Consider the following 15,276-nt stretch of genomic DNA (forward strand, 5'->3'; position numbering starts at 1 on the left):
GAATTATTTCATAACAGAAATATTTTTTTTTATTTTTGGTGTTTGTGTTTTCCCTTATGTGATAATTTCAGTTATTAGTTTTGGGTTTTGTAGTTTTTGTTGTTTGTTTTTGTTTGTGGAGGTTTTTTTTTATTTGATTTAGGAGGTGGTTTCCATGTGCGTATGATAAACTGTGATCTTATCTCTTTCTTCTTCATGTAGTACAATATTTGTAAAGTATCTTCTCAATCAAAAATGACATTTTAGGTCCCATAATACACAAATGAATAGTTTTTAATAGGTTAATAGCTACATATGACTTCCATTAGCCGGATTAGGCAAATTTCCAACTATGATACAGGAATGAAAAAGAGAAGTGGCAAGGGGAGGCGTAAAACCCCGAGGATGTTTTTTAATGTGCAGGAAGCTAATTTTCCCCAAGAAACTGAAGCGATTTGTATTGTTCATTTAAAAAATGTTTGCATGAGTAGCCTGTGTTTTAACTTTGAAACTTGTGTTTTACGTCTTCTGAACAGATCTTGTGTCATGACTTGTAATAATAGAATACATCCTCATCCTCCTATTCTTATGCTAGGAACCAGAGAAAAAAATATCTGGTATCACTGAGAACTTCTGAATGCTTCCAAACGTCGGGGTATTATTAGAGACATAACTTTGAGCACTTCTTTCAAACTTGTTGCTACCATGTTTATACTATCCTTTCTTTACGCAGACTGATTAACGAACTTGATTTTGTATTTGTGGATCCCTTTATTGTAACGATAAATAAGGCTTCTGACGCTGATACGTGGCACTACATTTTAGTCCTGGCATGCCCTACTTTAATTAGAGTTGTGGAAATCTGTAAAAGTTTCCTAGGTGGCAGGTTTCGACTTGGAGAAGGCCATGTGAGCCACAAAATTAAACTCTGTGTTCCAGCAAAAAGGAGGCTTCTTTTTCTGGGAGTGAATCTGTTAGCCAGAATATATCCTGCTTGATGTGATATTTTCAGTACATGATCGATGAAATTGAACTTGCTTTATAGCCTTCCATACAGTGGAAAGAACAATATTTGTTAGACCTGAATTACAATTGATAGCCTAGAGTTGGAAGGTCTAGTTGGTTTTTGGTTTGTTTTTTTTCATTGGTTTTTTGGGGTTTTTTTTTGTTTTTGTTTTGTTTTTTTTTAAGATACAGTTTAAAATCTTTAGCTGTTTCCAGGAATAGAGCATGTGAAAAACACACTGGTTATCTGTGGAGGAAGAAAAAAAAGTAGATTTCACAGCTGCTTCGCTAATATGCTTTGGAGTTTTGGAGTATGTACTTGAAATGTGGGAGGGCACTTTTCCCATGTCAGAGATGCCCATGTTCTTCTGTGAAAAACACTTTAGTTTGACCAAGTCGTAAATCTCTGGAAACTTTGCATTTCGAAAAGGCGTAATGAACACTTCTTATAATTTGCTTGTTAAATTCAGTGACCATCCCATTTGCACTCATGCTTCATTGTAGGGCTTGAAGAACAGAGCAATTCTATTCCTGCTTTTGGTACTTCCGGTTACTGAAGGACGCTGGGAGTTTGAACAGAAGAATTGCGAGTAAACTTGGCTTATGTGAGGACAGCAACTTCCTGAACGAATGTGACACGATGCAAGTGGTAGACCGGGATTCGAAGTAGGATGAGTGACAGCTGCAGAGAGAACTGATAACATATGAAGGTGGAGAGGCTAAGGTTATCTGAGGAGTTGGTTAGGGCCAAGTAAAGAGAACTTGGGATTGAACAGGCAAAGAGGAAATCCCCATGAGACCAAAAGTAGGTGCCTGGAGCAGGAGCCTGGAGTATGGGGCTGGGAGACAGGAACTTAGGATAAGATTCTACTTGTATAAAGGTAACTTTGCAAAAGATGTCTTGCTAAACTTGCATCATAGGCTTTTCTGTATGAGTACCAGGGAGAAATACACCTTCTTGGGAAGTGTTTTTACTCATCTGCTGTAGAGGCTTACCTAAAAGTGGGAAGGAAGGACCTCTGTAGTAGGAAGAGGCCTAGATGGCTGCCGAGGGTTGAGTTATTTTAATTTTAAATGACTGAATTTTGGGTGAGATGAATCCCTCCTTTGGCCGGAATACCCAGAGAGAGGAATCCCTCCTTTGGCTGGGCATGAAGACAGAGACTAATGGGAGCAGAAATGGAGAACTGGAGCTAAGGACAGGGACTGTGAGGAGGGCACAAAAGCAGGGAGGGGAGAAGTGGTAAACTATTTCTTTGCAGAATCCGGAGATGACAAACAGCATTATGGGCATCTGAGAGCTCTGCTGGTAATGAAATCCACTGGCCAATCACGCCCCACAGGCTTGTTCAAAGAGCAGTGGTAATGCTGACCTTTACTGGGTTTACATGAGCTCTTTTATTGCCTGGTAGAGCTCTACAGCACCTTGGCATGGCATGTTAAATTTGGTCTGAGTCCATGTGAGGGTTGGAAAAGGGAGGAGGAGGCTTTCCTCTTGGAGAAATAAAAATACAGCTGAATCTTTGACTTGTGGGAGGAAGTCATACTTGAGATGTAGTTGGAAGAGGTTGGCCACAGGAGTGGGCGTTGTAGAACTGGTATAAAAGAATTAACTAGATAGATTCTTCTGTGCAATTTTTGCTGTTGCCAGGTGTCTGCAGTGAGAATCTGCATTAATTTCAGTTATTGAACAAGGGGCTGTTTAGTGTAAGTTAAATAAAATCGTGCATGCAAACATCTTTCACTATCATTTTCCCATTTTTTTTTTTTTTATTGTGAGTTGAAGCACTACTGACATAAATACCCTAAGACGATTTGTTGTAGGCTTCTCTTTGTCAACGGTTTCATTTCTGTGCTGCACTGCATGCTCACAGCCAAAATCAGCTGGGAACGGAGGAGCAGGAGCTGCCTTTTTGAGATGTTAGGTATCCAAATGTAATACTGCAGCAGTGTTGGATTTACTTTACATAAATTATTTTAAGCATTTTCTTACTTAATGAAGGAATTTCAAGAACTTCAGTGTGTGCTGCCTTGTATAAATTGATCCATTGTCTGTTGAATAAGTTTTAGAATGTTTTTGGGGGGGCTTAATGGTCTTTCAGTTTTTCTAGAAAATAAAAATAGCTCTCACCAACTACAAAATCACTTAATATTTACAGTTACAACAAAATGATATTTTTAAAATATTACAGAAATTTTTATTTAAATATCTTCAGTGATAACCTCTTACGGTTATTTTCATGTATTCTATTTTGAGCTGTAGTCGATTTGCTTTATTTTATTCAAACAGACAACTCTTATATGAGTAAAGACCAGCATGGTTCATCATCTGAGAGTGAAGATGAAGCACTGGGTAAATATCATGAGGCCTTGTCTAGAACCCAGAGTTCCAGGCTGCCAGTGGTGGATGGCAGACAGCAAAAAAACTATGTATGGGAAACCAGACAAAAATATAGTCCGCTGTCTGCAGAATATGATGGATACAGTAGTGAAGCCTCAATAGATGAAGGTAAGAGCGATTTACAAGCATTCCTTTTATTCCAAATTTCAGAATTATGTTCTGGATAACTTCAAGTCCTAGACAAGGACAGCTTGACTTGTAAACAGTCAATGCCTGCAAGAAATATCCAGATATCTTTAATATTTGTGCATGCTCAAAAAAAAAAAAATGGCACAGGCTTTTGCGCATTCTTCTGGAAAGACGCCAAATGATATAATAACTTGTTAAAGTAAGTTTCATACGATTTTTTCATTAGTGATTTTATTTTTCAGTAAATTTAAACTGGTTTGATATAGGAAGGAAAGTGTTAATTGTAAGTTTCATACGATTTTTTCATTAGTGATTTTATTTTTCAGTAAATTTAAACTGGTTTGATATAGGAAGGAAAGTGTTAATTGTAAGTTTCATACGATTTTTTCATTAGTGATTTTATTTTTCAATAAATTTCAACTGGTTTGATTTAGGAAGGAAACATGGCAACTCTTGATCAATTCTGTGGTATTACAAATACAAAGAATACCTGTTACTCCTCTGTTGATAAGCTGTCGTAAGAGGAAAGTGAATGGAATTGGGTATTGGTCATTGCAGTGTGTATTCCTGTTCTGTCTCTTGGAATCACAGGAAGAAATGATTACATAGAGTGGATTAATAGAGTTTTTCCACGACATTAAAAGTTGGATGTAAACAATGGATGTTTCTTTTTGTGGTATATATTCCTTGATCTTAAGTTAGGTCGACAACCTGACATTGAAGCTGAGAATTCTACTGTCCGTATTTTATTAATACGCTTTTCGTACTTGAAAATCGCCGTGTGTGAGAACCGTGTCTATAGCCATTTTCTAGCATGAAAAGCCAGCTTTTGTTGAAGTCACATGAAGTCAGATTCTAATATAGATGCTGTGTTATAGCAAGACACTTGTTGGTCTCCCTTTATGCAAAGATTTTTTTGATGATTGGTATTTTCTAATAAAAAGTGGATACATGTAATTAAAAGATATTTGTTCCTAGATGTTCTCTACAGTCTGGAAGCGCTTGAAAATATTCAGGTTTTCTACTATGTGATGTAATTCAATTATGTAAAAGTCTGTTTGCCACTGAAATTTGAAATCAGTGTGTGATCATTGACGATCCCATGTTAAGACACAAAGGACATGAATGGCATAATTGAAGTACGTTGCAGAGTTAAGAGGTTCTTTTCTGATAATTTCCATTCTTCCCTTTGTGCTCTTAAATTGTCGGAGGAATTGTTTGCTCTTAAATTGTTGGAAGTCTAAGTTCCAGTGAACAGGGAACCAATCCTTGGACACTGTGATGGAGAAGGGCAACAAGAAAGACAGACAATTTTTATCTACTGACATCTATCAACAGCATTGGTGGGGGAAATGTGAAAGATAATATTTTTTTGTATGGCTTATGTCACTGCTGGGAAAGAATAGTGATGTATATTAACAGGAGATGGAAAACACAGTTGTATTTATTAGCAAATAATAGCAGGTACAAAATATACAGAAAGTCTGTTTTCAGATACTCAGAATAATGTATTTCTCTCTTTTCAAACTATTGAGGCCAGTTGTTGAAATAGTCATAGAAAATTCACGTTGAGAGAAAGATGGGACATTCCTCTTTTTATTTCACAATTGTCCAGATTTTTTTTATCCTTCTTTTCATTCATCTTCTCAGTGAAAAGTTCTCAGTTCATCCGAGCTGTTTACTTTGGCCGAACAAGATTAAAGCCCCAAAGGCATTGTGCTAGCCTATATCGAGAGTTTTGGTTTGTTTTGCTTTTGTTTTTTAATAATCATCTTCCTTATTATCCTCCCATCATCAAAATTCATAGTCACTTTTATCCTCTTTTGGGGAATGAGAATTCCAGTCTGGAAAACTGTATCATGGTTAGAATCGAAGGCAGAGTAACCCAAAGTCCAAGTATTCCATCAGGAGAGCTGCAGTTGTTTTCCTCCTCCTCCTTTTTCGGTTTTTCTGCTATTGCTGAAGATACCTGTCACCAGCTGCTCTCCCTTCTCAGTGCTCTTTCCATTCACGAAGCTTCCTGGATGTAAAACCCATTTATATATCTGAACACACATATTCACTCTAAAATGAGTATGCAAAGTGAATTTATTATAGTGAAGGAACAGTTAAAGGTTGGAAAAAAACTTTTAAAGCGAAAGCTAGCAAAACCTTCTAACTTAGAAAATTGTAAATTTTTAACCACATACTTCTACTTGCAAAAACAGCTTTAACACCGTCAATATTTTGCCTTTGCTGCTGCTTGTGAGAGCATTCTCTTCCCACGGTTTACAAAGAGAGGAGAATCAGCGATGTTATTTATTTGAGAGCCTGCCATCATTCTGCAGGTTTCTGCAAAATGCTTGACAATGAGAGCGATGACTTTGTTTTCATTTTGTAATCCCGTAGTCTCAATAAAATGATGTTCAAGACTATTACTAAGGGGTTTGATGGGGTTTTGAGCAACCTGCTCTAGCGGAAGGCGTCCCTGCATATTGCAAGGGCGTTGGAACTAGGTGATCTTTAAGGTCCCTTCCAACCCAAACCAGACTGTGATTCTGTATAATTCTGTGACATGGCAGCAGATTAACAACCTACTATTTTTCACTTGTGAGTGTCCTGAAGGTGGCACACTAGGATAATTAGTGTTAATACTTTTTGTGTTCTTCCTAAATGATGTCAAACATACTGGAAAGAATCCTTGTACACTGATAAAAATGTATTAGAATTGGGGAGGAGACAGAGTATGCCTGGGTATGTAACGACCGTTAGAGAGGGGAAGCTGCCCGATCTAGAGCTTTGGTGAAAAGAAGGTAGAAAACTTGTGAAGAAAGCCTGCATCAAAAATAAACGATACTGGCTGCCGCTGCCAAACAGTTGCTCTGCGTTCAGAGGAACAGATCGCTGACCAGATGAGGTTAAAAATCTCTGATTCCAAGTGGAGAGCATCAACATTCTAGATGTTTCAGTGCAATTTTTAAAAATGCAAAGCTTTACTGTTCCTTAAACTTGCAAAATAAAGTTTTCTTGCAAAAGAAAACTTGATGCCGTAGGAATCTTGAAGTTTTTCACTAAATACTGGGGTTTTATGACTGTTGAATTCTTTTTAGAAGTGTAAAGACAAATGATAGAACCATTTCTTGATTCTTTGTAGTGGAGGAGGGGAGCAAGTGATGTGTCCCTCTGTACTTTATTTAATATGAGAAACAATCGTAACATACTTGACTGTGTGTGTTTCTGTTTCCTCAGTGTACTTTATCGTTTCTCCTCCTAAGACTTGAATATTTCAGCTGTCCTTCCAGCTTAAGGCACCGATCAGTCCATACCCTGAGCAGGGCTTTAGCTACTCTTACAGTGCAGTGATGAGAGGACAGAATTTAATTTTGTGTCGTCTCCGTTCCCCCCCTGTTCACTGCTAATCCATCAGCCTCTGATGATACCAGTAGAAATTCCATCAGAGGCAGAGTGATATGAGCAATGAAAACGGTATTTCATTTGGGGGAAATTCTGTGTAATTTTCTCTACAGCAGTTTATCACGTGTTGGATCTTGTGACACCGTGCTGTGTGTTTTCAAAGGAATCCATAAACAGTTTTACTAATAACTGTTTACTCTGCACTTCAGTCTTCACTTTCTAAATTTGTTTAGATGAGTCTGCACTTAACAGTGCACACACCATTTAACAATGAGCTGAAAATATAATCTTGTCTTTATTCATACACCCTGTGAGCTTTGCTTGTGTTGCTAAAACCATGTGTAATATTAAGATGTTTGCATTACGAAGGCCATCGTAATGTCTGATCATATCATTTTAAGGTCCACTTATTATCAATTACATTATTAGTTTGCTACCTCTGTTTTCTGGCTGCGTGCCTCTAAAAATGTTTTATTCTGAAGCCTGACAATGAGTGGTATGTTTTTGCATCATTCTTTTCTCCTCTAGATGGCCATATTAATCTTTCTTTTCAGCATATTTGTGTAGAACTGACATGGCATTTTCTATAATGTTTTTAATAGTTAAATGAAGAAAGCAATGCATTCTGTGGGTTTTGCTGGTGTATTTTGATGATGGAATGTTCTAGTAGCACTTTGTTCTGTGAAATTAAAGGTTTTTAAATTTCAGTTCACAAACACCCGCTGTGACCAGAGTCTAATCCACTTCATATATTTGTATAGTGCATTGGATGAACTTAGATTTTGAAGAGTTATACTATGTATTTTAAATGAAAGGAAAAATGAATATTCTGCTTAGATGCAAGTATTTCTACAGACTCCAAGCTATTGTAAACATACATTGTCTAACTTTTTTAATCCTGTCCACTCTCCTCATGGACAGGATTAATTGCAGAGTATCTGGAAAGTAAAATCTATTTCGTTATAAAATCAAGACAAGTGTCATCATCAAAAGCGAAGTGGTACAGAGTGACAAAGTAAATGATAGAGGTGGCGAAGTGAAGTGTCCAAATACCCCAAACTGTTAGTCACAGACAAGAGAAGGCTGTATGGCTGCAGTAATCCCTGATGTCTGTGTGTGGACTTAACCCGGCCTCTGTGCTTAGGCCCAGAGTTCTAGGGTCAGCTCAAAGTTAGAAATGTTACTCATGCCAGTTATATTCTTTGTGTTCTTTCTAACGTTATCCAGTACAGTGTGAATGCTTCCTGAAGTGGCCTTTTTCCTTTTTCCCTGATACATACCCTGATAAAAATTCCTCTTCAGTTTTTGTAATGTGTATCCTGTTTCTTGTATTATTCCCTACAAATTCAAGTGCTGTTACTATCCTCTTGGATAGGTAGTATTGCCTTTATGTGCTGCGATGGTGTGTAATACTTTGGAAGAGGGAATTAAAGTAGGCTGTGACATTACACATCCGTTTCAGAATATAAAGAACAAACGTAAGGACCTCCCCCCCCCAAAAAAACCCCCAAAACAACAAACCAAACAAATCAACCCGAACCTAAAAAATAACACTGTAAGATATTTTTGCTAACAAGGAGCTGATGAATTGAAATACTGATCTAAATAAGGAGAGATACAAACTTTAAATGTAGAATTGGTATTATTCTTTGTACTTTGGTAATTGGAAATATTTTTTAGTATCTTAAATGAGCGACGCTTTTCTTAATAACTTCGATTTTAAAACTTGTACAATATGATATTAAACCAGCCCCTTTGTCTCCAGTGGTGGCTCCTTCCTGAATTTAAAAAAACTCAAGCATTATATCAGCAAGTTGTTGTACCTTTGTTATCTCTATAGGCTTCCTAGGCAAGTCCAATATATTTCCTTTAAGGAAGCGGTCCCTTAAATTCCTAAAAATGACAGTTTTTAAACTTAGAAACGCTAGGGTAAATATACTAAAATTACAGTTTTGCATGCAGGCAGATACCAAAAGCTGTAGGTTCTTCTTTGCTTTTGAAGTCAAGATTCTCTCAATCCCTTGAGATGAGAAAGGTAGAAGGGAGGAATAAAACAGTCTGGTTTTTTATAGTTAATTTGTGGTGTCCTTTAAGCATGTCTTGCCCAAATCACTTCTTTATCAGCTGTGCAAAATTCCAGGTAAGGAAGCAACCAAGGGGGACTAATCCCAATTCCGAGGCAGTAAGTGACATCATGATGGGAAAAACTGGTAAACTCGCTTACTGGGCATACTTAGCCGTACTTGACTTAGCTGTAGTGTACCAGCTCCCTACAACCACAGGCTCCATCTCCAGCCTCTTTTAAAGACTTTTTCCAACTTCTCAATTGATAAAGCCCCACAGCTGAAGACATGCTTGTTCAGAGGTTCAGAGACACTCTTTCTGAGATTGGCCCAAGTGCCTTACATTTCACAAGGTTTTTTGGAAACATATGGAAGCACTAAAAGACTGCAGTGAGAAAACATAAGTTCTCCTAAATGAGAATCTGCTGCTCTAGCAGGCATATGCTACTGGATTTTATCCATCTTTTCCATATTGTGAAGGTAGAGTATGATGTTATTTTTGTCGTTTATCTTCTCCACTTTTATTCTTCTCTAGGCTTTCGGCACTTTCTGTTGATGTATCTGTTGGACATATGTTTGCCTTGCTCCTCCGTGTCAATCTTTGCACGTGAAGGCGACTGTTTTTCTGGAATCTCTTGGATCTGATTCTTTATGCAGCTTTTTGCCTTTTCTTTCTCTCTTGTCAGTTTTCATGTCTTGGGGAAAGTCTCTTCAATGAACTACTTGAAGTATATAGAGAGATTTTCTTTCAGTATCTTCGCAGTTTAATCGCCAGAGCTCTTTTGTGAGCACCTCAGAACAGGTATGCGGGTGAATCTCACCAGTTTGTTAAAGCAACTGGGGGACGTTTCCGCAGTAAATACCTTCTGTAAAGCAGGATCCTGCTTCTTCAGACTTGTCAAGACACGGTGAAAGCCCCTGGACAGGCTGAGCGAGGAAGGAGGGATCACTCAGTGAATCCCATGATAACCATATGTTTTCCAGTTAAGTTTCAGTTACCAAGATAGTTTGAAAGGGTCTGCAGTAAAGACACGTACCACAAGTCTTTAAGTTATCTGCAGAGCAGTACTGCCCAAATGTTTCAGAGTGTATTTGGCAGGCTGAGTCCTGTTACAGCTGTGAGATATTCCAGATATTCACACTGTGTATCTCAGCTGATAATACTTGTGTGCTATCACTTGAGACCATTCTTGATGCACTTTTTAGATACTTGGAGGGGAGAAAAAGGTGATTTTTTTTTTACAGTATTTCTTGAGTTGATCCAGCTTCCTTATACATGCTTTCTATTATGTGAGCATCTATCCTTGACACTTTTATGAGTAATTAAAAGTCTTCATGTAGTGCTGGAGAAAGTGCAGTGATGCAATACTAATGATACAAAGTTCTGATCCCTGATTACGTGTGCCTGCCTCCTATTTAATTGGTAAGTTGGAGTGAGTCTTCATTGGCTCCAAGCCCTTAAAATCTGGAGAAAGAGAATTTCTTGTTGGTTTGAAGCCTCTGGGGAGTGTGGCAGTTCAATCTGTAGCTATATCAAGAGAATGTTTCAGGGATGGTTTGTATAGTACAAAAGATACTTCTCTAATGCAAGGATTTGCAGAATAGTGTCTAGAGCTAAACCGATTTGTGTTGCCTTCTACTTAAGTTCTCTGGTGCTGTGGTTTGTTGATTTTTTTGAGAGTTTCCAAGTAGCTTCTTAGTGTATTATGACATTCCTCTGTTGTTCTTCTATAAAAGACAGTCAGTTCTGTTAAGTATTTGAAATTGTGGTGCATGTTTCCCCAAAATACAATCAACTGAATGTTGCAGGGACTAAGGTGATTTAAAGATTAACATTTGCTCTGTCTTTTTTCCAGCTTTATAGAATCCAGATATTTTTAACTTTCCGAGAAAGTGTTACCCTTTCCCTTCTGAAAAGTTCCTGATAGCAGGCAACTTTTCCCTGTAAGTAATTAATGTATCAGGCTATGGTCATGTTGCCATTTCAGTTCTTTGCTGCATGAATGGCAGAAAAACACAGTGTTTACAAAGTCTGGAGACTGGATTTTGGACAGAATTCACAGGTAGGGGGTAGAAAGTACATGCGTAACTCAATATTATTCTTGTAATTTTCTTGAGGAATATTACGGATGTGGCAAGGTGTAAACATGGGATTTAAATGCAAAGGAGATCTGTGTCTGAGTTTAAATACAGTTTGGAAGAGAGTGGATTTACATTAAAAACTTTTGAGTTTAAAAGCAGATGGATGATATCAAAGTTGTGCACTATCTTGTCAACCAAAGGAAGCACATGAAAGTGCTTGATAGAATGAATTTGAATAAATCTGAAATCATGGATTTACCCAGTGATTAGCAGCAGAGATGCTGGGAAAAAAAAAGTTAAAGCCTGTAGATCATCTGCTGCTGCGAGAAGAAAACTAGCAACAAAACTCAAAATTAGTGATGATGGTAAGATTTGCAACAGGAAAATTCCTTTTCCAGCTAGACCAGCTCCAAAGAGGAGGAAAAACTGTCCTGCAACGGGAAAGGGCTTTTCTCCTGATGTGCACAAGTGAGCAAAGCAATCTCACAAATTAGGTTCCTCCTGCCAGCATTCTGAAGGCTTTGAAGAAATACCCTTTGCATTGATGTGAAGGCTTTGAAGAAAGTCACCCTCAGCAATGTGATGTCTCTGAAGCAATGTAAATTATACATTAGTAATTACAGGAAAGTTTGCATTTTATTGTAAATTCAATATTTTACTGTCTCTTGTCTGTTTGAATCTGGAATGTATGAAAGGATCAAGATCTTTAAATTTGTGTTTTAAATAGTTCCTTGTGACGTTGTATTTGATATAGGTGTTGTACATTAATAAATGGGGAACTGTTTTGTGTTATGAATGCAAGAGCTGGTGCAGTATCAGTGGGAAAGATCACTTCCTTGATGAACCTAGTGCTTTTGCTGGTTCTGAGAGTTCACATTGAAAACTGAGATTTTTCTTGTACAAATACGATCTAAAAATTATTGGGTGTGGGCATTCTTTTTTCCTTGGTGTTACGGTAGTATCTAGTGATACAGGGGAGCAGTTTGCCTGATCTTTATACCTGTATACCATGAGACACGTCTTGTTCTGCAGGGCTCCCACAGAATAGGCAAGAGAAAGAATAATTTTGATTAATCTTAACCGTAATTGCAGACATCTTGTGGAATGAGTGACTAAGAAACAGGATTGAACAGTAGGCTGGAAATCTTCATGTAGACATTTTTTAAGGCTTTTTACCCTGTGCACACCCAGTATTCTACTTACCTGCTGAGAACAGCCGTGCTCTTGGTCGGCAGAGCGGAGCAGTGCTTGTTACCCAAACATGAGAACTAAAAACATTGCAAGTTTACATCAGAATTTTACAAAAGAAGAGTTCATCAGTTCTTCCTCCGTAGTGCCTGTGGGTGAATGGATCATTCTTCTTACCTTTAAAGGTTAAAATCAAAGGATTTTTAACTCTAAAATCTGAGACTAACGTTTGCCTGCCAGTTGTGCTTTTTTGCCCCAGGTTAAAGAGCAGTTCCCTCAGGACAGTTTTTTATAATCTGATCACATTGTGTTTTAACAACATCTCGTTGGTAAAAGAAGAGCAGCAGGTTATTTTGGTAACTGAACTCTTTTTGCTTTGTTACCTCGTCAGTGTAGATGGTTTTCCTTCTGCATGTGTAGCAGTTTCGTAGACGTGCTATAACTCTATCGTAAGTATTTTCTTGGGATTATTTAATGAATATTTTGTCCTTGTACAAGATGAACAACATTACCATTTTTATCTAATAACATACATTTTATTGTTAGGGTGACTATTTTGATAGCTACTCGCATTGTGTGTAATGTTTATTGGGACTGTATCGTGTCTGAAACAACCAGAAAATGTGTCTGTAGCTTCCGTGGAGGCAAAGATCAGTACTTTTTTTTTCTTGTTAAAGTAAGCTCTTATGTGCTACTTACACTTTCATGTTATAAAGTTGTCCTAACTTTTAGGAATTACTGGAATATTTTCCATAGAGGAAAGGGAAAGCTTCTTATGTTGTATTATACAACTTAAAGTAGTGGGTTTTTTGGTTGGTTTTTTTTCGTGTGTGTGTGTGTTCTTCTGGTTGGGGCAGGAGGGTTTTGGGGGTTTTCTGTTTGCAATTACCTTTCCTTCTGTGTCTTTACAAGAAAGCTGGGAATAGATCCTTAGCTCGGGTAATTGCCGTGCTTCTGGTCATTTCAGTGTGACTGAAGGTTTTCTGCTGTGAGGAAATCAGGGTCTCAGGAAAGCACATAGGAGAACTCAAAGGGAAATTTTTTTTATTATGGAAATTCTGATTCAGGTCCTTAGAGAGAAGCTAGCAGACATGCTTAACTGGGTACAAGATTTTCTGTGAGGACTCACCTATGCCCAATTCAATTAAAGCTTGGTCTTTAAATCTGTAAATAGGAAATCCTGCTACATTCACCTTCCACACCACTTAATATTCTGCCAGTATATGTTTTTATGGTGTATTCGTATATTTTACTTAAAAAAAAATTACCCAGCTCTTATTTGAAGCCTTTGCACTCAGTCTTGTTGAACTACTCTAAAGTTTGTCCCTAAAAGTGTTTTTTAAAAGATTTTCAGTTACCATGATTTTCAATTTCTTTTAATTTTTAAAGAAGGTTTATGACATTCCTTTGCAAATATATCAATTTGTCAGATAAAGGTTAAAAATTAGATACGTTTTATTCATGTTAAAGTCACACCCAGCTTATTTAAAGGCAGCTTTGACTTAGAGTTGCAAGCCTGAGGATATTGATTTGAATTATGCATGACTGTCTGGTATGCGCTTCCATTAGCCTGCTGGATGGATAATGTAAACATGTTCAGAATTTTAAGTATCCTATATGAGCGGCAGGTTAAAAATAGAGCTGATAAGAGCATGTGTATCTGAAAAATCCAAATCTCAGAGAATGGAACTACAAAAGATTCATCTCTTCAAGAGGCTGACTTCAGGTGCTATTTTCTTTTCTTTGAAAATGCTCAGCCCGAACAAATACAGCTGATGTACATGACTCGAACAGGTGACACGATGGCTGTTGTTTACTGCAAAGAGTTGACATCCGTACCAGAAAACACACTCACAACTGAGAGGTCAGGGGCAACTCTGCATCTTTTGGCAAAAAAAAAGAGGGGCAGCATCTGTTCCTGTTTGAATGGGTCAAGGTTAACCCTAGCGTTAGACCAATTTCTTCGTCTCTTCATGGAGCCTTGTTGAGACTGCTGCTTGATTTTGCTCAAACTTTCTGTGCCTTCCAGTAGCTTGCAGTTCCTGGTTTTGTTATATCTGATCTGTTTGGTTATTCCTCTGTTTTAACAGTCTGTAGCTCAGTAGTGGGTGTAATGACGTCTAAAAATTTGTTTGTAAACCCTCAGCGCTGAAACGACTCTGTTAGTAAGGTTTAAAACAGAGAGCATCTTCTTAGAATGTTGTCCAAACTCCTGTGAATTTTAACGGAAAGAAAAAGACAACTCTGAAATGAGAAGTGCGATGTCATCTGTGTTACATTTTATTAAGATTTATTATACTTCAGAGTGTTTCTGTTGCATATGTAGCATTTATGGCAATTTGATGAGTGTAAATCAAAAAAATTTACTTCACTTATTTCAAGGTCGGATGGATACAAACCAGAAAACTGGTCTAATTTTGCATTGATTTGTACCTACCCTCTCAAAATTATTTAGCTTCGTATTTGGCTGTGTTAAATTCTGTACGTATTGCCAGAATGGAACTATTTTAGATTATGAGAGTAATGGGAGAGAATTATAATGTATTTTCCCTGGACTTTACAGTGTTTAATTGCTTACATCTTAGTATAGAAATAATTGCATGAAAATTTGCAAGTAAATGTGTAACTTAAAAGCTCTTCTTGAACATGAAGTTGATTGTACTGCTCTGATACTTTTTTTTTTTTGCCTGTCAAATCTTGGCTCGTCCATTTTTGGCCGAATGATAACTCTTGAGTGGATCTGGTAGAATTTGAAAAGGCGTTTCGAGCTGATTGTCATTTTCCCTTGTAACAGAGGGCTGATTAATCGGGGTCTAGTGCTCTCCTTCGGAGAAATCCATCATCCTTGATAATGGCTGTTACCTTTGACTGTTTTCAGAACAAAATTCCTTCACCAGCAATAATAACCACTGCTCTGAATCATCTGGTGCCACTTCCTTCCTGTTAACAAGAAGGGGCTTTAACAGAAGAAAATCTTTGGAAATGCAAACAGTAGTTGTCCTGAGCGTTAAAGGTGACCTGTGGGCCTCAGAGGTG

The 15,276-nt window shown here is 37.6% G+C and overlaps 1 protein-coding gene across 2 annotated transcripts in view; it reads left to right on the forward strand.

The window, feature by feature from the left end:
- SYT14 (synaptotagmin XIV) overlaps positions 1–15,276 on the forward strand; it is a 51,737-nt gene that overhangs the window by 3,215 nt on the left and 33,246 nt on the right. For both annotated transcript variants that reach the window (XM_010131902.1, XM_010131903.1), the window contains exon 2: positions 3,275–3,493. In XM_010131902.1, coding sequence (XP_010130204.1) covers positions 3,275–3,493 — 219 coding nt within the window. The remainder of the gene's footprint in view (positions 1–3,274; positions 3,494–15,276) is intronic.

This window comes from Buceros rhinoceros, unplaced genomic scaffold (genome assembly GCF_000710305.1).
Source record: "Buceros rhinoceros silvestris isolate BGI_N320 unplaced genomic scaffold, ASM71030v1 scaffold6172, whole genome shotgun sequence".
In the NCBI taxonomy this organism is placed as follows: Eukaryota; Metazoa; Chordata; class Aves; order Bucerotiformes; family Bucerotidae; genus Buceros; species Buceros rhinoceros.